Source organism: Lobosporangium transversale (assembly GCF_002105155.1).
Source record: "Lobosporangium transversale strain NRRL 3116 chromosome Unknown BCR41scaffold_21, whole genome shotgun sequence".
In the NCBI taxonomy this organism is placed as follows: Eukaryota; Fungi; Mortierellomycota; class Mortierellomycetes; order Mortierellales; family Mortierellaceae; genus Lobosporangium; species Lobosporangium transversale.
In genome coordinates, this window is record NW_019028999.1 from 584,400 (window position 1) to 608,371 (window position 23,972).

General features: G+C 41.5%; 5 protein-coding genes across 5 annotated transcripts; 4 read left to right on the plus strand and 1 right to left on the minus strand.

The window, feature by feature from the left end:
• The first annotated feature begins 6,777 nt into the window (after positions 1 to 6,777).
• On the plus strand, positions 6,778 to 7,945 carry BCR41DRAFT_354873 (hypothetical protein). The gene is made up of 2 exons (XM_022024411.1): positions 6,778 to 6,797; positions 6,976 to 7,945. The coding sequence occupies exon 2, from the start codon at positions 7,018 to 7,020 to the stop codon at positions 7,924 to 7,926; it is 909 nt and encodes a 302-aa protein (XP_021880912.1). The 5' UTR covers positions 6,778 to 6,797; positions 6,976 to 7,017; the 3' UTR covers positions 7,927 to 7,945.
• Positions 7,946 to 8,713: 768 nt separating this feature from the next.
• Positions 8,714 to 9,662, plus strand: BCR41DRAFT_396912 (hypothetical protein; the record flags this gene model as incomplete). The annotated part of the gene is made up of 2 exons (XM_022028849.1): positions 8,714 to 8,950; positions 9,057 to 9,662. The coding sequence occupies 2 exons, from the start codon at positions 8,714 to 8,716 to the stop codon at positions 9,660 to 9,662; spliced, it is 843 nt and encodes a 280-aa protein (XP_021880913.1).
• Positions 9,663 to 10,108: 446 nt separating this feature from the next.
• Positions 10,109 to 13,038, plus strand: BCR41DRAFT_323493 (DHS-like NAD/FAD-binding domain-containing protein). The gene is made up of 7 exons (XM_022021519.1): positions 10,109 to 10,393; positions 10,517 to 10,665; positions 10,823 to 10,879; positions 10,975 to 11,167; positions 11,258 to 11,373; positions 11,497 to 11,745; positions 11,837 to 13,038. The coding sequence occupies exons 1-7, from the start codon at positions 10,159 to 10,161 to the stop codon at positions 13,025 to 13,027; spliced, it is 2,190 nt and encodes a 729-aa protein (XP_021880914.1). The 5' UTR covers positions 10,109 to 10,158; the 3' UTR covers positions 13,028 to 13,038.
• Positions 13,039 to 13,294: 256 nt separating this feature from the next.
• Positions 13,295 to 17,168, plus strand: BCR41DRAFT_354878 (hypothetical protein). The gene is made up of 7 exons (XM_022024412.1): positions 13,295 to 13,592; positions 13,712 to 13,789; positions 13,969 to 14,043; positions 14,191 to 14,319; positions 14,805 to 15,240; positions 15,837 to 16,705; positions 16,849 to 17,168. The coding sequence occupies exons 1-7, from the start codon at positions 13,578 to 13,580 to the stop codon at positions 17,098 to 17,100; spliced, it is 1,854 nt and encodes a 617-aa protein (XP_021880915.1). The 5' UTR covers positions 13,295 to 13,577; the 3' UTR covers positions 17,101 to 17,168.
• Positions 17,169 to 17,414: 246 nt separating this feature from the next.
• Positions 17,415 to 23,964, minus strand: BCR41DRAFT_386986 (hypothetical protein). Its single transcript, XM_022027849.1, has 3 exons — positions 23,031 to 23,964; positions 19,696 to 22,930; positions 17,415 to 19,593 (listed from the first exon to the last, which is right to left on the minus strand). Exons 1-3 carry the CDS (start codon positions 23,682 to 23,684, stop codon positions 17,435 to 17,437), a joined length of 6,048 nt encoding a protein of 2,015 aa, XP_021880916.1. The 5' UTR covers positions 23,685 to 23,964; the 3' UTR covers positions 17,415 to 17,434.
• Between the last annotated feature and the right edge of the window lie 8 nt (positions 23,965 to 23,972).

Consider the following 23,972-nt stretch of genomic DNA (forward strand, 5'->3'; position numbering starts at 1 on the left):
AGCGAGGATTAGATTAAAAAACAAGAGAGAAGAGGTCCATTCAAGGGATAAAGATACGAAGATACGAGAGAGTGGACGAATAGAAGGATTTAGTGTTAGTGATAAAGGAGAAGGAAAAGGGGAAAGAGATTCATCCAAGCATGTAGAGAAAATCCGTCAAAAGATCATCGCGCAAGATAAAGGAGGACAGGAAAATAAAGGAGGAAAAGAAAGAGGAAGAGATAAAGGAAAGAGTTAGTAAATGAATACATGCTAAAGCCCGCCAAATCGAGGAACAGGAGTGGGAGTGCACCTCGACAAATCGCATGAAATATTCTCCTTTTCAGAACATTGTGCACTTTTGTACTGTACTCTATTTATCCACATTCATAACCGATTGTTGCATTTCTAGGGATGTCTGTTGCACAAGGAAAAAGTTCGTGTTTTGGTGTTTCGTATTTGACTTTAAAAAAGAACGATTTGGAGGACTAGCCCATTTTTAGGATAGCTAAGATTGATGTCCCATCCAATCCTAGCATCCCTTGGAAATAGATACGTGGATTGGGACTACAAATGGATTGAAAACAAATGGATTTCTCGGTGACTAGGCTAGTTTGCATGCATAGCAGTTCTCTGTCTGCGCACTGTTCACTCGGTGCAGGCAACAGGAACTTCGTTCTGGCTGCCCTATCACCTTTGATTTTTTTTTTAACCCCTTTGATTTGTTTTTGAACTGAGAAGGCCTGGTGACTAGTACAAAAAAAGAGGTCTGACCACACTTGAAAAAAAAAAAAAAAAAAAAAAAAAAAAAAAAACGTCCGTAGATTACTTAAAAATTGGAAATAATATGCATGCAATGTGATGATATTGATGTAACATCGTGGGAGCGTGGGGGTGAGGTTGTGGAGGACTACAGAAGGAGGAACAGACATGGCTTGGGGAGTTTTTTTTAATCGGTTAATCAGAAGGAAAAACACTTCCCCATTGCAAACATTGGAGTAAATCAATCTCGAATGTGGTTTCAAGGCAAAAATACTATAAGAGATTCAATAAACACTGATAGCAGGTTTGTTTCCGGAATTGTGAAATAAACTTACCCAGAGAGGAATAGTGGGCGTGAAGGGATCCTAACGGCTGTGTCGCGTTCTAAAGGCGATAAAGAATGGTCATCAAAAGGCGCTACTGATCAGGTGATAATAAACGTATAAATAAAGAGTTCGTGTCAATACATCGATATTAATCATATTAATGCTAATGGGAACCCAATAATTATGTGTCTATCGTCTAGGTTGGGTCGTGCACCTTCATACTTTCAACCCCAATTAAATTGATTCATCTGCATAAGCAGGTAATGGATAGCTTTGCATGGCTACAAAGAGAACTGCAATGGTGACGGTATCAAACAAACAAACAAAAAAAAGAGCCTTTACATTTCAAACAGGGGGTATATACAAATGCTGTCATTAATCATCGAGTCGTGTTAACTCCAAAGCCCTCATCTACACCACAGTCTATTCTATCATATCCGTGTCAGTCTGCTCAATTTTTTTTGAAGCATGGAATCATCATGTCGCCTTTCATGTTTGTAATTCAAACACATGAATCTATGCACGTGTGCATTGGATAAATGAATAATACATGCAACATGAATAAAGCTCACAAAGTCTCACAGTGCATCAGGAACAGAGAGAATGAGGGGCGTGCAGTAAACGTTAATTAAATGCGATCAGCATGATGTCAACCAATTTTTTCCAAAATTGCACCCCAGGTAACTTTTTTCAGGTTACAGACAAGATAAAGATGCTGTATGGCTGCAGCCATCTCTCCCTCTTTTTCCCTAATTGTTTGAGGCAAAGCAGTCCTTTTTCTGGATGATGGGATCAGAATATACACATTTTATCTGTTCTCTCCTGTTGGCTGTAACTCGCCGATTAAGTGATTGAACAGTAATGACGATTTTCTTTTTGTACAGAAGGATGGATAGGATGCTTATTGGAAGAAGAGCGGTATGGCAAAAGTAGTATGTGTACTGTTCATTCTGCTAACATAAACACTGTTTTGTAGATGCTAGACAGATGGTGTCTTTCAACCAAAAAGAAAGGGTTCTTAATCTCAAACGAGTGGTCTCAATAGGCCCTTACGGATTAGCAATTGTAATGCATGGGAGATATCGATGAAATGACGGCAGTGATGTCAATGTGAATGAAAGATGATTGAAGGCAGCTGGAGGGAACTGAAACAAGAGCAGAAAGAAGGCGTAAAAAGATCGAAGGATAGAGAGAATGAAGGAGTACCTAATCGCCAATACGTTCTGGGGTGTCGTATTTGTAAGGAAAAGTAGTTACCAAAAGCAGGAAGGGTCAGGAACAAGAGTTATCAAGAAAGTTAAAAAAAAAAAAAGAAAAATAAAATAAAAAAGAGCCACGAGTAAAGTGGAGAAAGGCTCCGGGGGTGGTGGAAGTGGGCGATGAAGCACCCGCTGTGTGGTGCAGAGATTTTTTTTTAGGTTTTAAATATTACGCGAATGTGCGTTTATAGATTTGCATCGAAGGGATTGATTTTGGAAGTATGATGTTACGACTGATAGATTGGATGTATTTGTAAACATTTGAATGCGTGAATGTCCCCACGCCCATGCTCATGAGCCATGTTACGGGAATAAAATAATGATATGATGTACTTGCTTATTCAGATTTTTTTTTTTTTTTAAAAAAAAAAAAAAAAAAAAAAAAAAAAAAAAAAAACTGAAAGCTACTAGTTGTGGTGTGATTGCGTATGGAGAGCAAGCGCGTGGAAGAGAGTATCGGTTCAAAAGGCTGGAAGCAGCGCGCGACGAATAAGATTTGGTGTGAGAATAACCTGGGTTCTGTGTCTGAACAAGAAATTAACACAAAAAGACTATATGAAGGAATGTAAAATAATAAAGAACCTCCGGTTGTTTGATTTGTCGATATTATCCTTATTTTTTCACTATGCTGATTGCACTCTTCTATGTGCTATTCTATGCCTTTTATTACCTGCTTAGCGGGCGGAAGGATAAAGTGAGAAGATAGGGAAAAGGAAAGAGAGAGATAAAAGTTAAGAGGCAGAGACTGAGAGGTTGAGTGACTGAAAGACTGAGAGAGGTGGATATGGTAAAAAAAATAAAATAAATAGAGGCATTCGTTTTATTTGAGCTATCCAGTGATAGTAAAGGAAGGATGGTGATAGAGGTATCCTACAGAAAGAGTGAAGAGGAATGGAGCGAAGCTGAGCAGAGTAGAGCAAGGGCAAGCTAGTAATCGAACGAAGAGAAGAAGAGAAGAAAGAAGAAAGAAGAAAAATAAATAAACAAATAGAAGGCGGCGAAAGAACTCTTTATTCCTATAGACTATCCCTATAGTCAATGTAGTATCATCAATTCTCTTTTCATTAAAGTCTTTGACTGATTGCGATATGTGTTGACCTCAAATCACTGCTTTACCAAGCCTTGCAATCACACATAATTCATATGAAGGAGCAGCAATCAACATTGCGGGGAGTCTGGCCTTGATTATTGACTTTTTATTATTATTGCTCAGTTATGCGTACACTTCCTTATCTCTTGCCATGTCTGTTCAGAACCCAGACAATCACATCTGTCAAAACGCATTTCTTTTCGTTATTTGCCTATCAACAAGTATGGATCATTGTCTCTTAAAAAAAATAGAGTTTTTGTCATTGGTAAACGAAGGGCCATCTTGATGACTTACGTGTGCAGCACGGTTGTTTACATGGATGCCTTGTGCTTCCATGTCCAACTAACCTTTTACCGAACCTAACCTTGGATAACTTTTCACAAAAAAAAGTGCTGGGGAGGAAAGGGTGTCAACAAATATCAATAATATTAGACTAAGGCCAAAAAAAAAAAAAGTATATCAAATACACGAAACAGAAAGTGTAGAAGAGTGAGAGCAAGAGCAAGATTAGATGATGCATGTGTATACGCTTTGTGCCTGTGCTAATGTGTCCTTTTTTAAAATAAGTTAGGTGAATAGATAGGCGGCGTGCATGAGGTTGGAAAAGAGGACCAACAATGAAAAAGGTGGCTGAATTAGAGAGAGACATATTTGTTCGGACCACGAATGAGCAAACCTTGAAGACGATGGCGTCTCCGCACCTTTCGATTCGTCCAAAAATATGAACCTAGTAAATAGCGTGGGCAATCAAAGTCAATCCGTCTCTCGTCTGCTAACTTACCGACACACAAGCGCATAAATGAACATTTATACCTTATTCCGGAGCTCTTAGTTCTTCTCTGTTCATATTCATGATGATTGTCTCCAGGAATGTTAATGTACATGTAGAAAGATAGAGGAGCCATGAAGGACTTTTACTTTGCGAATAATATGTCGTCATTGCCGATATGTCTCACATTATATATATCTCACAATTGAATCGAAGCAGAGCAAATAATTAGTCAATCAATGGTTGGAGGATATGGTTGTCGATTCATTTTATCCAAATGAGCCTTCCTGAACACTCTTGGCCTTTCTCTGCATATCCTCCGACTTGTTCTTACTGGCACAAGGGCAACTCCGAAGAAGCACTCTTATATCCTAAACCAGAGCACAGACCAGAGAGCGCAACAACTCAATCAATTAACACAAGTTATTTCTGGAGGATTTGGTATCATTGATAAGGAGATACATGTACAAAAATACATATATATGCACGTAAACACGACAGTGGGTTCTCTTTTAAATCGATAGAGACAATGATGTTCAAAAGCCAAAGTATCCAACCAGCATACTTAGTATACATCTATTTGCGTGCTACTATTGAAGGTAAATGCAACACAGCGAAAGAATGCCGAGATTGACCATTTGCCACAAAACTTTCAACGAGCTCTTGATCTGCTAACTATATACTATGCAATTCAGATTCATTCCTCCAAAACAGACATTCCGCATCAGTTACTACGTAATGAATATAATGAAATGATAAATCATCTTCACCTTCCTCTTGGCGTTTGTTTACTTGCGGTTGGAGAGCATGGGCACTGCTGAGAGCATTTGCCCAATTTAAAATATTGGAAAGATTTGTTTGGTTGCTGGTTCTTCCTTCGGACTCAAATGATGATCTTTCTATCTTTTGTTAATATTAAAAAAAAGCACGATTTCTTCTATGATTTTTGATCAATGCAATGATATAAGCATTTTAGGCTACCAGAACGTCCTATATCCTCTCATGAAGCTACCCCGAACGGCAGCCTGTCAAAAAAAAAGAGAAAAAAAAAAAGTTTTATATCTTGGGTTTTGACTTTTACTTTTGTGAGTCTTGTTATGGGGTCTGTCCGCTTGGTCGTAAATAATATTAATAAAAAAATGCTGAAATGTTTAGTTCCATCGCCTTGACCCCTTCTTTGTGTACACATTGGATGTACAAACAAAGTCCTTCCTCTCCACAGATCCGACATTAAGAGATCGCACCACCTCGTTATCCCCATTCGTAATTAAAAGATATATATTCACTCTTTTCTTTCCTTGCCCCAACACTTCGTGATGGTTAAGAGATATGTTACAGAAAGTCTTTTTTTCCAATTTTTCTAGAGTGACAGGTCACTTTTTTCACATACCTTAATCAATAATATATTTGTGTTTTTTTTTGTCAACGGTATTGCCCTTGTCAAAACTACATAAAATATTATGCGGCTTTACTTGGCTCAATTGTGATACATTATACCTTTCCCAACACTCCATCAAAGCCATGACTCGAACTGATCGCTGTTATTTTGAATGCTCCTTACTCTATGAACGACTAGAAGAATTCCAGATTGACTGTACAGAGAAAAAGAAAAAGAAAAAGAAAGTTCAGAAAAAAAGAAATGCCATTAACCATATACTTTTCTTTTTCTTATAATTTTGAGTCTGATAGCCCCAACCTATTGTTGATTGGCGGTCTTTTGGGATGTGATAGATATTGTTGGCTTCGCTCGGTCCGCCACCCATTCAAGGATATTTGGCTGATGATGAGGCTTGGTGGCGTCGAGTTCGAGGGATATACGAGTTTAATGGTTCGATTCCAGGCCAGCGGCGTACGCCTCAATCCTTGAAAAAGAGCCTAGATATTCCTAAAGGCGTACTGGCTGGGATCGGGTCCAACCACTAGAGCTGTGTCAATTTAGTTAATCGCAACACAATAAGGACATGCAAACAGAACAGAAAGTAAAGACAGCATCATACCCAGCCTTGGCCAAAAAGAACGTTAGTTGCTCAAGGATGGCCCCTTTACCGCGGTCAGCTGAGGCCAAGGAAACCTTATTGCTGGTCCAGATACCATTTGCTTGCTTGACTACATCGCTGTCAAAAACTTGCGTGGTAGAAAACAATCAACACCATGTTTGTTTAATGTGTTTTGTTAGAAGACTGTAAAAGATGTTGTCTCTGAGAACTATGCTTAGTATTTTTATATTTGTGGGCAAGGAAATATTCTATGGGATAAAGAGATGAGGGGTATTGTAGTTGTTCGATCTGTGTTTTTATGTCTTTGCTGTCTTCATAAAAGTATGGATATAGTTCCCTTTAACACTGGTTTTACATGAAAGTGCCGCAGAACTTTTTCTTTTTTCTTTCACCATCTTCGGGAAATAATAACTTATAGTGGGCAACTATGCAACCTTTATAGTTGCTCAAAAACCTAGCATAAAAGGGAGACAACTCCGCCATCCATATGGCACCGTTGCATCGACGCGTCACCCAGAGTTGCGACTGTACACGTGATCTGGCCGAGATTAATTAAACATACTCAAATTTGGGGGTGTGGAGACTTCGCCTGCGTTCGCCATCTATGTAGCCTTGGTAAGCCTGAATCAATTAACGATCGCAGCAAATGTGCCGTATGAATGTTGACTTCAGTGCATGAGAAGGAAGCGTAGATTTTGTTGGACTGATGCCTTGCTCTAGCAGTTAAAAGTAATGCGAGATCATGTTCACTGTCTTAACAAAGTTTTTCTATTTTATTTTACTCTTACCTTAGAATCCATATTTAGGCATATTTGGCACTGAAGATTGAGACACCATGCATCAGGATAGCATAGCATTCAAGAAAAACAATGAGACGGCTAACAGTAAGGGAGATATCGCGGAAGTCGACAGTGCTTCAGAAAGCTTTGCTGCGGAGGAAATTGAGGATGAAAGTGAAGCTGAAGAGTACGAGGTTGAGAGGGTGGATGGACACCGTCGGGATTCCAGTGGTAAACTTTCATTTTTATTGAAATGGAAGGGGTACAGTGATAAGGACAGTACATGGGAGAAGAGTGAAAATCTTTCCTGTGAGGAGCTCATCGAGGCATATTGGGAGCGGTATGAAGCTAAAGGAGGGAACCGAGACGACCGCTATGGGAAAGCTCCGAAGACAAAGGGACGTCCTGCTCAGAAGCGCGGTGCTGGCACTAAGGCCAATAGAGTCTCTACTTCACCGGCTGCTCAACAAACTCGTAATTTGAGGAGGCATTCGTCTTCATCGTTATCACGAACTTCATTAGTGCCAGAAGAAAATGGTTCTCAGGCGCAGGAGGTGGGAGAAAACTTATCTGGTATTGGGGGTGATGGAAGCTTGACTAACTCTGCGCCCAAAAAACGGAAAATAGAGGATGTCCAAGAGGGACTGCAAAGCAGAGGTGGTGGCAACATTGTCGACGAAAGTGATAAAGAAGCAAAGAAGATCCAATACCAAGGCGACGAATCGACTAGTGACAACCAAGAGGATAATGATAATGATTGGGAGCCGCCAACGACATGGACATCTTGGGAAGAACATGTGGACTATGTTCAGACGGTAGAGCAGTCTGAAAAAATGATGGTTGTGTACCTGATGTGGAAGAATGGCAAGAGTAGCGTGCACCCTGTCACTGACGCGCACAAAAAATGCCCACAAAAGCTAATTCACTTTTATGAACGTCATCTACGCTTCTCTGCAGCAGGGTGAGAGGCCATGGATCTTGACGATGTGATGTAGTGTGATATATACATGAATGTGATGCAACATGAGGGGGCGAGGCAGAGTCTAACCATCGAAGCAGTCGGAATTACTCTTAAAATTAATTCGGAGTCCAATAAAGTTAAAAACTTTCTCTTTCATTCCACCTTCATTCCAAGTTACAAACATTGTCTTGTGTCCTTCTTTTAATCTCTTCATTTTCTCATTACCCAATCTCAGTACAAACAGCAATCGCCTACCAAGTCGTACAGCCTACAGTTCTTCGTATATCCTGATCACTGTTTAGAGTAAGATCCAGACAGATTTTCTCCACGCCACCATTTTGCCACCCAACTCGTGAAAGTCATGTCATAAACAATTCGATGAACATTGGAGCAAAAGTCATAGAACGCTTCTAGGAGCAAATGACACTTTCGGAATATGCTTATATTTTTACATTTGCCACAAATTGTAAGGATGGAAATGAGAGAAGCTCATTGGTAGTAAGAGTAGTCCTAAAATGAATTACATTCCAAATTATTCAGGCTACTGGCCATCTCAGCAACGAACTGAAAGATCCATATGTTGCTGATTCTAATCATTCTCAGCAGACACTTTTCTATATTTGAGAGCCCTACAGCATCTACAGCTACTGGTTTTCATGGATTCGATATACTCAAAAGCTAACAATGGTTTTTCTGACTAAAGGGTTTTTATATCCTCCGTGTCGTTGAGAATAACCTTCACATCCTTCCGCGATATTGAAATCGAAACGCCATAGATAGCCCACGATACAATGCAACATCATCCTACACAACAAGAACAGCGCATCAATGGACCCCACCATCCCCAGCGTACACAGCACACGCCTCAATCGCAGATATGGTCTCATCATGCTTCAATATCGCACAACCTTTTTCAACAGCATATCGATGAGGCATTCGACCGTGGTAGTAGCAACAGAGGTGGGATGCAGGGCTTTTGGGCAAGGAAACGAGGGACTCTTGACGAAGAGGACGATTTGATTGCGAAGGTATGGATAGTATCATCTGAAGGTTAGAACATTTATTACTTTTGTTTTTCGAGTGAGACGCCAATGAATGTTAAACGTTGCATATTTTTTTTTTGTGTCAACTTAGAAACGAAGCAAGGGATCTGGAGCTGATTCACCTGGTGTGTTTGGATGGCCCAACTTACTTGAATCAGTAACCAGTAGTCCTGGATATGGGTCCCCAAATACGAACCAAGCATACTTGGAGCGGTACTCGACTCCTCAATATGACTCTGCAACGCCACCGTTCGAGCCTACCCTTTTTCAAGTTCAGGCCACATCCAATCCCGTCTCTCCCTCGCCGAACAGAGAAGTGGGACATGTGCATGATGTAGAACAAAGGCCTGCTCTATTAGGATCAATGCGACCAGTGCCTCCTGCACCGCCTTCTCCGAGCGAAAGCATTAGAGAGATCGGGGAGCAGAGCAGTATATCCTCGGACCATAGTAGTGATTGTAGTAGTACCAACAGTAGCATGGATAGTAGGAGCTATAGCAATCGGTGGGGACCTATAGAGCATAAACCTCTAACGAGGACACGGTTAGGTTCTATTGAAGTGAAAGAGGGATATACACATGCTTCTGGGATAGAGAAGAGGGATTCAAGTGGACGAGGCGTGTTTGTGATGGGATTTCGGCCTGGATGCGAGCGATGTCAGCGACGGGAGAAGGGCCACTTTGCGCATTATGAATGATCGGCGCAGCACAACTTTGCCCACGTTTAATATAGGAATAAAAACATTAAGCGTCGATTCATTTGACAACTTGAGGTCAAACAAGTTGGTCATGCGGCTTGGGACGCCCCTGAACTTGAAAAACGGCTTTTTCTGTGTGTTGCTAATGCAATTTATATGTCCTTTTTTTCCTCTCTCTCTTTTTGCATCTTTGCTCCATTGTGTTACGAACCATTGTTATTGTCACCTTCTCACTCTATTCTTTCTCCTCCCATTCATTTCTCCTAAATAATCTACATTATTTTGAAAAAAAAAGTTGTCTGTTTATACGTGTTTTTCATTTCTTTCAAGTTCATTCCTCTTTCTCCACTTCTCTTCATCCGATTATTAAATTGATCAAGTGTCTCACTTTTTTTTATTTTTATTTTTATTTTTTTATTACCTCTCTCTTTTCTTCTTTCAGCTGAAAAAAAAAAAAAAAAAAAAAAAAAAAAAAAAAAGTCTGATTAATTCAGTCATGTCCACTACTTCTACCTCCACTTCTGTACCATCGCAAACATCAAACTCGACTTTATCACCACCTCCGACAGCAAGAGCCCGTAGAGCTACATCCCCATTCACCTCAGCATCGGCAAATAGGATTTCTATCAAAGCACGACCCTTGAAGCCAAAACCTGAGCCAGAGCCTCGCATTCAAATTCTCAAGGATGGAACCATTTCTGCCATAGCACATCTCATTTCTTCAGGGGATGGTATGATACTTAGGAAGGAGAAGAATGTTTACGACATTACTTTTTTTTTTTTTTTTTTTTTTTGCATCTAAACTTTTTATTTTTTATTTTATTTTATTTTTTTTCTCTTCCGGGATGAACTAGCAAAAAACATCATTGTAATGACAGGAGCAGGAATCTCCACCGCAGCAGGAATTAAAGATTTTAGGTCACCAGGGACAGGATTATATGACGATTTGGAAAAGTACAATTTGCCATTTCCTGAAGCAGTTTTCGATCTAGCATTCTTCAAGGTATTTTTTAAACTATTAACTATTATTGTTATTATTATTTCAAACTGCGCCGCGTAAAAGTGTAGCAGGTATCAAATTTGTGGTTTATACATGCAAGCAAGAAAGAATTGCATTGATACTTATCGCTTTATACCATGCCTCAACTTTATGGTTTTAGGAAACACCTCGTCCTTTCTACCATTTGGCAAAGCATTTATACCCTGGACAATATTTCGTAAGCATTTTTTTTACCGTTTGTTTTTTGCTGCGGAGTCACCCTTGTTCTTCTAACCAAGTCAGTCTTTTTTGATTATTATTATATCCCTACAGCCAACATTGACACATTATCTACTACCACTACTGGCCAAGAAGAAGTTGCTACTCAGATCATATACTCAGAATATTGATTCTCTTGAGCGCTTAGCAGGCTTGGATGAGGATTTGCTTGTAGAGGCTCATGGCTCGTTTGCTACTGCAAAATGTGTCCAATGTGAAGTGACCACTGATTCAGCCTGGGTGAAACGTAAGAAAAAAAAAAAAAGGCTTGTTTCAATAGACGATAAGATTTAATACTAAGCTTTTTTGTCTTCTCTTGCTGATCTTTTTGAAATAGGTCACATCATGGAGGGAGAGATACCATATTGCAAACGATGTTCGGGACTTGTGAAGCCCAGTATAACTTTCTTTGGCGAGAACTTGCCTTTACGGTTTTCAACGATGGCAGAAACAGTATGTCTTTTTTTTTTTATTTTTATTTTTATTTTTATTTTTATTTTACGCTGGTAGAGCTTAAGAACATGAATATGGTCACCCAATAGAATAAGCTAACATCTATTGAATTTATATCTGCAGGATTTTGACAAATGTGATCTCTTGATTGTTCTCGGGACGTCTTTGAAAGTGGAGCCATTCAACAAGCTTATAGCTAAAGTCTCGCCAAAATGCCCAAGATTGCTGATTAACCGTGAAAAAGCAGGACAGGAGCTACATTCTGGATTTGATTTTGAGGACAAGTGGAAATATACAGTACAGCGAGACGCTGTATTTCTCGGAAACTGCGACGATGGAGTTCAGGAACTCGCAGCTCTGTGTGGTTGGAAGGTAAAGCTCACAATGCAGATGTTATCAACAGGGTTAAATTTATATATACATATGTTTGTTCCTGCAATCTAATGCATAAGATGTATTTTAGGAGGAGCTACAAGGCATGTATGAAGCTGGACATAAAGAACTGAAACTTGCTCGAGAACAGGAGCGTCTTGAATCTATCCGTATCAAACCTAAGCGTGAAGAGGATGAAGATGAGGACTCTGAAACAGAGGATTTAGGCCATGAAGATGATTCGGACGGTAATAAGTCAGGCACGGAAACGCCAGAGTCGTCATCATCATCTCTTGATGATATTACATACCGCTTCGAAAAGTCAACACTTCATTGTCAAACAGAGAGCTCAGATGAGTCTCCAAAGACGACAGCATCCTCAGAAAAGGCTGTGGAAGATGTAGTCTCAACAAAATTGATTGACGTCAGTGACAATAGCACGGATACTGCAAAAGCAACAACAACAGCTACAACGCCAAGCATCAGCACGGATACTAATAGTAAAGGATCCCCTTTAATTCAAGTAATCAAGCAAAAAATTGCGGATTCTACTGCTACGAACAAGGCCGGTATAGAAACACCCAATACCAAGTCAGAGTCGAAAACAAAGCCACAAGAGGAAAATTACGCAGGAGAACCTTCTTTATCCACATCCACATCGCAGCCATCGGCTCCAGAATCAACGGTCAATGTCTCTATATCTACTAAAACTACAAACGAGACGTCGAAAGGGGCCAAAGATAATAAGACCAACAAGTACACAAAGGCTATCGTTTCAGAAACGCCTCTATCATCTGAACCAGCAATTATTGTTAATAACACGGAAAAGCTACTCTCAATCAGCTCAAATTCAAATGGATTGCCAGAGACGTCCCTAGGCTGTTCGTCGACAACTATTTATACACCTCTGACAACTGCAACGGCTTCCCTGAGTAGTCATCAACCATTCTCGACTTGCATCCCAGTGACAGCTGTATTTAATGATATAGTTCCGGATCATGCTGTAGATAATAATCACGACAGCCACGATAGTCATAACGACAACAGCAGTATCAGCGCTAGCATAAGCGCTCACTCTGCAGCTCATTTGGATGGAGGAGGGCATGGATCACGCTCGTTATTGCGGAGAAAGCGAAGAAAAGACTTTGATATCATGTATTCTGGATCGCCTTTTGGAAGTGATCTTCGGTTCTCGCGTGGAATATGCCGAGTGACCAAGCGACGACGCTGCATAGAACGGTCTCCCAAGCGCTATGAGATGACAGCGTGCCCCTGTGAGTAAATAGGAGATATAAAGCAAAATAAAACTCTTTATCCTTTTTTTTTTTTTTTTTTTTTTTTTTTGCTGATCGACTTTGAGCAAGGGTATGAGAGAAGGTTAGCTGTGGAGCTAAGTATCAAAAGCAACAGAGTGCTTCATGGGATGGGTGGGTATATATAGGTGGCTTTGCAGAACATCTGTGGCTCAGTTTCAGTCTCAATTCATTTCATTTTGCCACTATTTAAAGTTTATAACTATTTTAAATGAAGTTCAGGCACACTCCATACTGGTCTGGTTGCTCATTCTGCCTCCATCATTCAGTTGTCTAAACCATCCATCCATCTTTTTTTTTTTGCTTGTCCTGTTCATCACTTTTCCCTCCTCTATCATATTTCCATTCACTCTCGGGTTCTCCTTGCTCTCAGCAACGCTTTAACGACATTTTACATCCTCTTTCATACTATTCTACCTTACTCACTGTTACCATCGCCTTTACTCTTATCATCACTTTCATTCTTACTTTCATTGCCATTCTCAGTCCCTGCATATTTCCTTCAGCTAATCCACCACTATGGCTGGCCTCAAGGTACTTATACTTTGTTGCCTCTACGAATCCTACAGCTACCTAATAATTAGAAACCCGGCCATTGACAACCTTTTTTTTTATCTTCCTACTTTGATCATTTATTTTTGTCGTCTTTCTAGTATGAACTAGACCAATGGAACGAAGGAGTTATTGCATTTGATCAAGGCGAATATGAAGATGCCCTTGAGATCTTTGAGGTAACGAGCCAGTGAATGAAACTCAAAAAAATTAAAAGAGAATGTGTTATGTTTGTCACACCAAATGTGTTGTGCACGTTCATTGCCTTCGGATTTTTACGTTGTTGTTTCCATTGTTTAACTGAAGTGGCATGTTGCATTATTCTTCTCTGTCTTTTATGCGATTGTGGTATGTTTAGCCTATTGCAGACTCCGCGAAGATCCACTTTAACATTGGTGTCGTCCTCACTACTTTGGGCGACTTTCAGGGAGCGGTAAGTAAAAATAATAATAATAACAATATATAATTAATAAAGACTTGAGGGTTGTATATCTTCCCAACGATGTCATTTATAACCAGTCTACGCCAAAAAATACGAACATGTCTCACATTTACTATTTTTGAATGAAATGATAAATAGAGTGAGGCATACGCTCAGGCTACCAAGTTGGATCAGTACCTTGCCATCGCCTACTTTCAGAACGGCGTCGCCAATGTTGCTCTTGAGAACTATTCCAAAGCCTTGAGTTGTTTCCACGATGCATATCAGGTAGCGTTTCCTCTATTTTTTTTTTTTGTCTTTTTGTCTTTTTGTTATTTTTATTTTTATCTTTACTTTCTTTGCTTGATTCTTTTGATCATCAATCTCAATATCTGATATGAGATGAGAAGCGACTTTATGAGCGTGGTCTTTATACATTCACAATACACCACACAGCTATATTGGATAAGAAAAGAGAGAATGATAATAATAACAACAATACCAAAATCAACAACATCAACAAAAAGAGAGAAACGTGTGTGAGCTCTAGAACGAGAGCCATGCTTTGCAGATAGTAGCAACTGCCTATTATTATTATTATTTTTTTTTTACTTTATTCCTTTCCTACATGAATAACTTTCTGTGAGTGTCCAATACAACAAGTCGAAAAACTAATCAGGCTCTAATGTTACTCTCTATGCATGCATGTTTACCCTCACTTTGATCCTTTTTATTTTTTACATGTTCTGGTTTCTAATCTCAATGGTTTTTAGTATCTCCGAGGAAACATGGTAATCGATTATACACAACTGGGACTGGAATTCAAGTTATTTTCATGCCAGGTCCTCTATAATCGTGCACTTTGTTATGTCGAACTTGGAGAGATGGATCAAGCCATGAGTGATTTTTGGAAGGCATCAAGGGAAAAGCAGACCAAAGAACATGACGTTGTGGATCAGGCCCTTCGCGACAAGGGTAAGGACTGTACAATCTTCACAGTGCCTCAGGGGGTTCTCTACCGTCCACCTGAATCAAAGGTGAAGAATTCTAAAAAGAAAGATTATCTTGGAAATTCCAAGGTGATTGCGGCGATCGAGACGTCCGATTCCTTTTCAGGATTTCAGGGCAAATCTGCCTGGCAGGTCCAGATGAGTGGCCCCACCAATGTGGCAGCAGTCGACGAGCCGCGTGCAATGACACCACCAAGTGGTACGTTCTATATATCTATTTTTTTTTTTTTTTTTTTTTTTTTCACTCGTTTTCTCATAACAGCATGAGTTTTCCAGAGACTCCGGGGAGTTTTTTTCACATCTGTATCCAACTCTTGTCACTGTTTATCTGCTTTGGTCATCATCACACCGATAAAAAAAAAAGCTCTCTTTTATATTATTTATATTATTTATTTAACCCAGTTTAATTTTAAAGAATGAGCGACGTCTATCATCTTTTTTTGTGGTGATTGTAACTCTTTTCTTTTAACTCTTGCTCTATGCTCTCAACTAAGCATGCTAAGCATGTTAAGCAAACTAAGCGAGCTAAACAGCCAAACGAACCAAAAAAAAAAAAAAAAAATACAACCACAAGGAAAGAGAAAGAGGAAAAGAGAAAGAGAGAGAGAGAGCAGGACGAGAAGAAGTTGAAGGTTGATGTAAAGAAAAGGAATAGAAAAATGGTCTTTTCACCTAAAAACTTTCTTTTAATACTCTTCATCTATTTCTGGCATATTTTTTATAACAATTTATTCCCATGGATTGGTATCTGAACGCGAATGCTCATGCATTTTATTTTACTTTATTTTATTTTAGCGCTCCAACGAAGAGGCACTGGCCGAGGTGCCAATGGACGTACAAGGAGAGGCACTGATCCTGAGAGACCACAATTAGAGCACTCATCATCCTTTAAGAGTCAAGATGCACCTGTTTCACGTCGCGTCCAAGGAGCAGGACCTGGTCCCTCCTCTCTTGGTCCAGCTGGTTCTGAGCCAAGGTTATCACTCCTTTCCCGTCGAAACACAGATGCTCAAAGACCTGCACCTTTGAATTTGGCCGGGCAGTCAAACTATGAAGGAACAGCCTCATCCACAGCAGCACAAGGAGGAGAGATTGGATCACAGAGTTATCTTGACTTTTATCAGGATGAAATAGATAATCTGGATCAAGATGTTTATGCTCTCACTTTAGAATATCAAGAAAATACTGTCGGCGATCAATACTCGACCACATCATCTACTGATCTTCGAGTCTCGCCTGTTCCTTCACGCTCCAATTCTAATAACTCTAATTACAATTATAATAACACTAACAATAACAACTACAACAATAACAACTACAACAATAATAACTACAACAATAATAACTACAACAACAACAACAATGGACGGACTGGAGGAAATCCGATAAACAAAGTTGGTAATGGATATAATGGTTATGGTACAAGTCCTCCAAGCCGTACAGGAACACCTCCAGTATTTTCTTCAGAGTTGAGACGGATAGGGAGTGAAAATAATGCAAAGATAGTTGGAGCAGGCCTTCATCGTGATGATAGTGTACGGAGTGCGGCTTCTGGAGGTAGTGGAGGATTCTATCAGCAGCCTAATGGAAGCCACTCCGGATACATGCATGGCGGCGAAGGATCTTATGTGGATGAGCCCGTCTATGCTAGTCTTCGTGACAAGGTAAACATTGTGCTGAGGATTGAGAAAAACTTTTTTTTATTTTTATTTATTATTTTTATATTTTAAAAAAAAAGAGAATCTATTTAATTGAAAAAGAAAACCTGCTTTTTTTTTTTTTTTTTTTTTTTTTTTTTTCTTCATAGCTTCGTGTCAAATGCCATTATATTGATACAAGAGCTATTTTGGTCCGAGCAGACACACCTCTCCAAGAATTGATTCAACGGGTCCAAGAAAAGTTCCAATTGGATCGGCCCTTGAAGCTCAAGTATAGGGATGAAGATCAGCATATGTTATCGATGGTTGATGATGAAGATTGGTTGATGGCTCAGCAGGTTCATCTAGACACCACTGGAAGCTTGGACCGCATGGAGTTGTGGTGCTTTGATGAGGAGTAGAGAAAGAAGAAGAAGCTATGGAAGTTTTTGATAGAGTATTAAAATAATTGCATAGATTATAGAAGGGCGTAAAAAAAAAAAAAAAAAAAAAAAAAAAACCATTTCCGCATATACAATGTCGAATAGAAAACTACTTTGCGAAAATGATGCCGTGTCCATATTGTGAAAACCGTATCAAAAACCCAATCTGAAAGACAGAAATGGTCATTTACCAGTATAATACATGTTCACAAAATCACGTCGTTTTCCTTTGAGGGTTGTTGCTAATGTACAATTATCATATCCAAGATCTTTTTCCATAAAATATAAGCATGCACACGTAAACCTATTTTCTTTATTCTAGGACAAGTAATTCGCCAACACAGCCCATAAATTCCTGAAGCGCTACCCGAACATCCATTCGCTCTACTCCTACTAGTCGGATGGCCAGTCGAAAGTAGTCAGGTAACTCCTTCCGTAGTCCTCGATACTTTATCCTATCGGAGTCAACTGACAACGTCTGAGTTTGGGTCCCATTCACCTGTGAAGTAGATATTACAGCTGCGTTGGGCCACCAGATCGGCGTCCTCTGTAACTCTCGCAACACCATGATTGTGAGTTGTGATTGGTTCACAATCACATCCTTGGGATACTTCGTAGGTTCACTGAGCATGCCCAAGTACCTGGCTACAATCAGCTTAGATTCTTGAACCAATGGCTCCAGCACCGCTTGAACCTCATCTTCAGCATCATAGCCTTCACCGTCTCCGAATTGGCGGTAAAAGTCAAACAAGACCGAGACATAAGTCGTTAATGCCAAATTCTCCTGCTTAAACATGTTGGGCATCTGCTGGATCTGACCCGACTTGTACAAGTAGTGACGAAGCTCATAATTGTCATTGAATGCCCTCACAAATCGATAAGACTTGCGAAGGCACTCTAACCAACGGTGACGCAGCCCTGTGGGCATGTTGTGTAGGAAACGAGGCTTAACTGCCGGCGCTTGCGCTCCAGTTTGCTGATCTGAACCTGGTGGCGCACCCGAAGACGACGATGGGTGGGAGCCAGCAATTGGCTCACGGTCGCCTTGGCCGGATTGGTTATACTGAGGCTGTTGTTGTGCCTGGCTAGCAGCAGTGGCAGAAACATGATGAGAAGCATATGGCGCCGATGATGAGGGCCACAGAGAAAGATCTACCAAGGCCATTTCCTTGACAAATGTAATGGCTACAAGATGGATCGCGCACTTGGTCACTGTCTCCTGGAAATCAAATTTCGGGAGTGCCACTGCATTGGTAGATGCGCCCTCAGCAACGGCACCATTTTCTGTGGCCTGAGGGGTGGTGATGCTTCCAGTGTCAAGGACCATCACTTCATGTGGAGTTGTCATTTCAAAAATGGTTTCCAGTGTAGAAGTCACCAGCTCCCAACGCTCCTCATCAAACATGGGACCGTTCTTGGTAACTAGCTGGCTCAGACAAAAGATACCCATCTGCCCTAGATTCTCGCTCTTCTTACTGACCAACAGAGTGATTAGTTCTAATAGACCTTTCAAAAAGTCCGTCTGAGCGTAAAATACTTGGTGATACTGGCGAGAATAGAGGTTGATCATCAGTCGGAGAGCCTGGATCCAAATGGTGGTTGTCAAGTCTCGACGCTTGTAATCGGGATCTTTGAGATCCTCAAAGATGGGCATCAAGACAACACGATAGATCTTGGACCAATACTGCGATTCAAAAATCTCGCCGGATCCGTTCAAAATCTCAAAGAGAGTCACCAAAGCTCTTGAACGAACATTTGGCAGTTCAGAGTCAATCACAACTCGAGACAGACCATAGACAATGGGGAACCACTTGAGGAAGAACGTATCCTCATCTTCTTCTTCGACTACAGTCTCTTTGGACTGACCTTCACTGAGAACCAAGTGCCTCTCCTGTGCTGGTTGATCCTCCTTGGCAACCGAAGCAGCCCTAGCCTCCAGCCAGAGCCCACGTGCACACTTTTTGAGCAAGATCATGGCACTGTTGACAACCTCTTCATCATAGTTGAAACAAAATTCGACCAAACAGTTGACATAGTCCACAAAACTTGTTTCGATAACCTCAAAGCTATTATCATAAATCATTTGTACGATGCTGAAAGCATTTTCGACTAGTGCACCATTGCCATGCGTAGCAGTCCTACCAAAGACTCCAAACATCGGCTTCCATCCTGAGCGGATATTACTCGCACGAGCTGTGATCATCTGGCGGAGGCTTTGGATGATCAAGTCATGGATTGCAGTCGAGGGGTTATTCTTGTAGATATGCTCGAATGGTCTCAGCAGTTCGTTTTGAGTATTGAAGTGAGCTAACTCGTCACGAGCTAAAAATTTCATGGCAAGTTGGCGAAGTGAATCGATGGCAAAGGTTGACACCGTCGAATTGGCACTGCAGCCGACAGCGTTGAAGTAAGATTGAAGAATGCGCCAAATCTGGGTCCACTCAAAACGGATACGCACCATATTGTAGTCAGCTAAAAATAAAAATAAAATAAAGACATTACATCGTTAAGGATGATCATGAAAAACAGTCTCATTGAACCGATTATGGTGTATAAAGAGGCACGCTGGCTCACCAATCTCAACGATTCGCTGCAACATGTACATCCTAGGTGCGTTGCGCGAGCTTTCCACTTCTTCCAGAGAAACAGCACAGATCGACTTGAAGAGATGAACAATGGCCTCTCCACTCAACGTGATACTATTTGCGAAAATCTTGTCAATAGCAATGATGGTATCTTGCGATTGGAACTCATTCATCATAGCTGACAGCGAGACTTTGCGTTTAGATGAAGCCTGAGGATTCTGTGGTGTATTTGAATTGTTAGGAGAGTTGCTGGATGGTGTATGCTGATAGTCGACTCCATTAAAGCCCTCAGTTGAAACTCTCCCGCCTCGTGGAATCAATTGCAGCTGCTCCATTGCACTGATAGTCTTGAGGACCAAGTTCCAGTTACTCTCAAGATACTCTCCCATAGTATTAGCAACCTTGAGAAGAGTACGGATAGCCAGCACATTCTTAGGTTGCATTTCACTCACATGGTTCATGCCAGTTAGTTTTGCCAGCGACGAGATAAACGCATCGCGTTCAACCTCCATATGGAATATGCTCGCGATACGGATAGCGTTGGTCATACCACGCAAGCAAAGGTCGATAGCCTCAGCATTGATGGCTGCAAACTCACGTGTCTTTGGTTCGGCTTTAGCAGCAAAAGCACTGGGATCGATCGCTTCCTCAAACGCCAAACTGAGAGTAGCCATGGCTGGCCAGCAGGCCACGGCAAACATGGGCTTCACATGCTCAGCATGGGTCGCATTCCTCCAAGCAGCTGTATTCTTAACACGGCCATCGTTGCTGGCCAAAAGGGCACGCGCATTCTTTTGCATTTGTGAAATAGCCATGTCATAGAGTTCCTGGCGCTGCTTGTTATTTCCAGGGGTGACAGCATTTGCCTTTGATGCTTCTCTAGCCTGCTCCTCCTCAAGCACAATTTCGTTCGTGGAAATGTTGTAGAAGATCTCGGCCAGATACTCATCCGGCAGGTTGCTGTTATCATCAATGCCACGATTATTCTTGATAAAGTCATTCACGTCCATTCTCCGTTTGACACTATCAGAGTGCTGATCTGTGTTGAGCATGATGACCGAGAATGCAAGGGTATAAGCGGTGTCAGCGTGAGCAAATACCTTAGGATTTGTGTCACAGTAACGGTTCGCAAACTTCTCCATTATTCGATCAATTTTCTGAGCTTCTCCAGGAAGGCGGAAGGATTGAAGGAATATGCGTAGAGCATCTACAAATCCTACGCCAGTGAAATCTAATCGGTCGACGAATGCACGCATGACTTTGATGGCTTTTTCGTCCCCATCGCCAATGTACTCTCCAATGGCCGCCTTATCCAAACTAGGTGTGTTCATGAGGTAATTAACAATCGACTGATGATCATCTTGGACAAATCCTTGCTTTAGCAAGAAGTCAATTCCTTTCAATGGTTTGGTATTGAAGAGCCGAACGCCCTTGAGGAAGAGCTGTTTCCTTGTCATGATCTCTTCAAATTCAGCAGGATGGTCATCGCCCAAGGGATCTGCAGACCCGATCGTATTTACAGAAATGGAAGACATATTTGTGTTGCTGCTTTGCTGTGAGCGCATTGACATAGCAAGCAAAGGATTCTTGGAGATAATCACAGGATGTGACATTTTGTTGTACAGAGTTGATGAGGACTGCTCTGATTTTGGTGAGAGAGGAGATCCATTAACGCTGTCAGAATTGACGCCAATATTCTCCTGTTGGGGCGAAGAAGGTGCTACAGCAGTAGTCGTGGTAGATATGGTCCCAAGTTCTGAAGATGATGCATCACGAATGTGTCCATTAGTAGCGGAGGCGACAGCAGTATTGACTTCAGTTGCGATTGCCTCGGGTAATGAATTGACTACACTAACGTCCTTTGACCAGTCCACAAGCGAGTCCAACACGGAAACCATACACCGCAAACCCTGAACAGCCAGCCGACGATCCTGAATCAAAGCCCAAGCGTCTTTTTCGTTCAACAGCAGCTGCTTGCCCATCATGTTTCCAACTGTAGCTGAAGCGTTGACTTTTCCACGACCTTGAGCAATGCGTGACAATGAGTTGACAATATGTTCAAATATAGAGGCCATCGAGAAATCACAGTCAAAGTTGAGATAGATGTCAACAAGCGATTGAGGACTAGAGCAAATCTTGTGCAATCCCTGTAGGACCATTTCCTTTTGCCTCATAGTAGCATTGGACATGTCGAGAAACTTTAAATAAAATTCGTTAAACAAGACTTCAACTTCTGCTTTGAGCTGAGCACGATAGTAGCGGAGTACTGTCAAAAAGAGTGAGAGTGAAAACTCGAAAAGGGTCTCATTTGCTGAAACTCCGTTCTGAGAAAGCGAAACACAGAGGTACTGTCGTACAGCGCTGACAAACAGATTGTCCGATTGGAAAACTGGTCCTGAGTTATTCATCATGGAAAGAATGAGCTCCAGCACAAGTGCACGACCACGGATGGAAAGTTCCTCCTGTTGCGCATTGTTGGGGGTAATGTCAGCTCGTAGCGAGAGCTTGCAGAGGAGACGGAAAGTAAGGTAAGCGTCCTGTCTGGAAGTGCGGCACGCAGCAATGGCAGCTTCGTGAGGAGTAAGCTCTTTAGACTTTTGGTCAACGGGTGCAGAGGCAACAGTATTTTCCGTTAGGGTTGGGGTCGCTGCTGTTGCCGTTGACGCTGCAGATGACGGCCGTTTGAAGTCGGGAGAAGAAGGTAGGGGAATGTCGCTTGGAGTTGTAGAGTTATTGATCTCTTGGGTATCCTGCCTACCATTTTGATCATTCTGACTCGATGACTCGTCTGGTGTCTCAGGATGGGGAGAATTAACGGTGCTGAATTGATCCTGGTTCTCTGTCTTGGCCTCTTTGTCCTCAACCATGGTGGTCACTGGTGAATCAAATTCTATATGTACTTCCTCGACCTGCAATTCAATAGAGTCATTATCCACAGTATCTGCAACAGATATAGAGACTTCGGTTCCTTCGTCTGATGTTGCCTGGTGCTGGACCACAACCGAATGTTTTTGCATAGTCTTTTCTAAATTCCTGAGGGCATGTGCGTCGGTCTCCATGGCAGAGATGACGAGATTGACCATTTGAGTGAGCCCTGCTTTTGCAGTGGCCTGTAAAATAGGCGATTTTGCCCAACAGAAGATGTTGCAACCCGTCTGAATAATTTTTAAAAGCGAGACGTGATGGACTTGACATGTTGTGGAGGTGACTACTGTGAGTAGGATCTAGAGGGCAATGCATATCATCAAGTAAGAGGCCACCAGAATTAAAAGATCAGCCGGGCTGAAATATTAAGCGCGAGAAACGAATAAAACATTAGAGTACCTTGATGATTTGAAGTTGCACATTGTCATCGACTGATCCTGGACCACGATAAGTCATGCAAACTGTATGGACAATCTCATCGATCAGTCGAGGTGGATCTGGGTAATGATCGGGACCAACAGTATTAGCACCAGGCAAGTTGGGGACGAGATGGTCAGTAGGGTCGGAACAATCAATATGGCTGAGGTCGTTGATTTCGCTGAATGTTGCAAATTTTGGACGTCCGATGGCAGCTGGTGGAACGGGTGCAGAACGTGTTGCTGATGGAAGGATTAAAGGCGCGTTTCCGGTGAGCTTGCCGTGAGCAATGAGCTTGTGGAGGGCATCGAGGGCCAAAACTTTGACTTTATTGGAGACAGAAGGCGCGCAAGCAAGTTTGAAGACAGCCCAGTATTCATCAGCGTCCAGAGCATCAAGTTCGACAGAGGAAGATGCTTTGATGGGATGATCCTCGTTTTGTTCTGTTGTTAATGCTGTTGATGAATAGTTCTCATTCTGGCTTTGGGTGCTTTGCTTGGGAACAGATGAAGCAGTAGCAAGTTTATAGGCTTGCAACCGTTCAATAGCGCCTTGGGCAGCGTCGACGAGGTCGCGCTCCTTGCGAGGATGTGCCTCGGCCAAGAGTCTCTGTAGTGAGAGTTCTAGGCTGGACATGAAAGGATGGAAGAAATGTTACGTTTTGCTGGTGCTTGCCTCTCACAGTCTCTCTGTATCTTCTGTTCCTTTTGAATTCAATAATGTGAGAGGAAGAAGGATAGAAGAAGAAGAGGAGGAAGAAGAGAGGTGAGGGGCAGAGGAGAGGAGGAATGTTGAAACGAGATGGAATGATGAAAGGAGAGATGGTGGCGTAAATAACCCAGAAGTAAGTAGAAGTAGCAGAAGTAGTAGAAAAGTAACAGCGTTGGTCATTGTCGGTTGAAAATTGAAATTACAATCCGCACA

Excerpts from the sequence above, each read along its gene's own strand:
- BCR41DRAFT_354873 (XM_022024411.1), top strand. The coding sequence starts at position 7,018 with ATGCATCAGGATAGCATAGCATTCAAGAAAAACAATGAGACGGCTAAC.
- BCR41DRAFT_323493 (XM_022021519.1), top strand. The coding sequence starts at position 10,159 with ATGTCCACTACTTCTACCTCCACTTCTGTACCATCGCAAACATCAAAC. Across the intron at positions 11,168-11,257 it reads TGATTCAGCCTGGGTGAAAC|GTCACATCATGGAGGGAGAG; the intron begins GTAAGAAAAAAA and ends TTTTTGAAATAG. Across the intron at positions 11,746-11,836 it reads CAGCTCTGTGTGGTTGGAAG|GAGGAGCTACAAGGCATGTA; the intron begins GTAAAGCTCACA and ends GATGTATTTTAG.
- BCR41DRAFT_354878 (XM_022024412.1), top strand. Across the intron at positions 15,241-15,836 it reads TGCAATGACACCACCAAGTG|CGCTCCAACGAAGAGGCACT; the intron begins GTACGTTCTATA and ends ATTTTATTTTAG. Across the intron at positions 16,706-16,848 it reads ATGCTAGTCTTCGTGACAAG|CTTCGTGTCAAATGCCATTA; the intron begins GTAAACATTGTG and ends TTTTCTTCATAG.
- BCR41DRAFT_386986 (XM_022027849.1), bottom strand. The coding sequence starts at position 23,684 with ATGTCCAGCCTAGAACTCTCACTACAGAGACTCTTGGCCGAGGCACAT. Across the intron at positions 22,931-23,030 it reads TGCAACTTCAAATCATCAAG|ATCCTACTCACAGTAGTCAC; the intron begins GTACTCTAATGT and ends ATTGCCCTCTAG. Across the intron at positions 19,594-19,695 it reads GCAGCGAATCGTTGAGATTG|CTGACTACAATATGGTGCGT; the intron begins GTGAGCCAGCGT and ends TTTTATTTTTAG.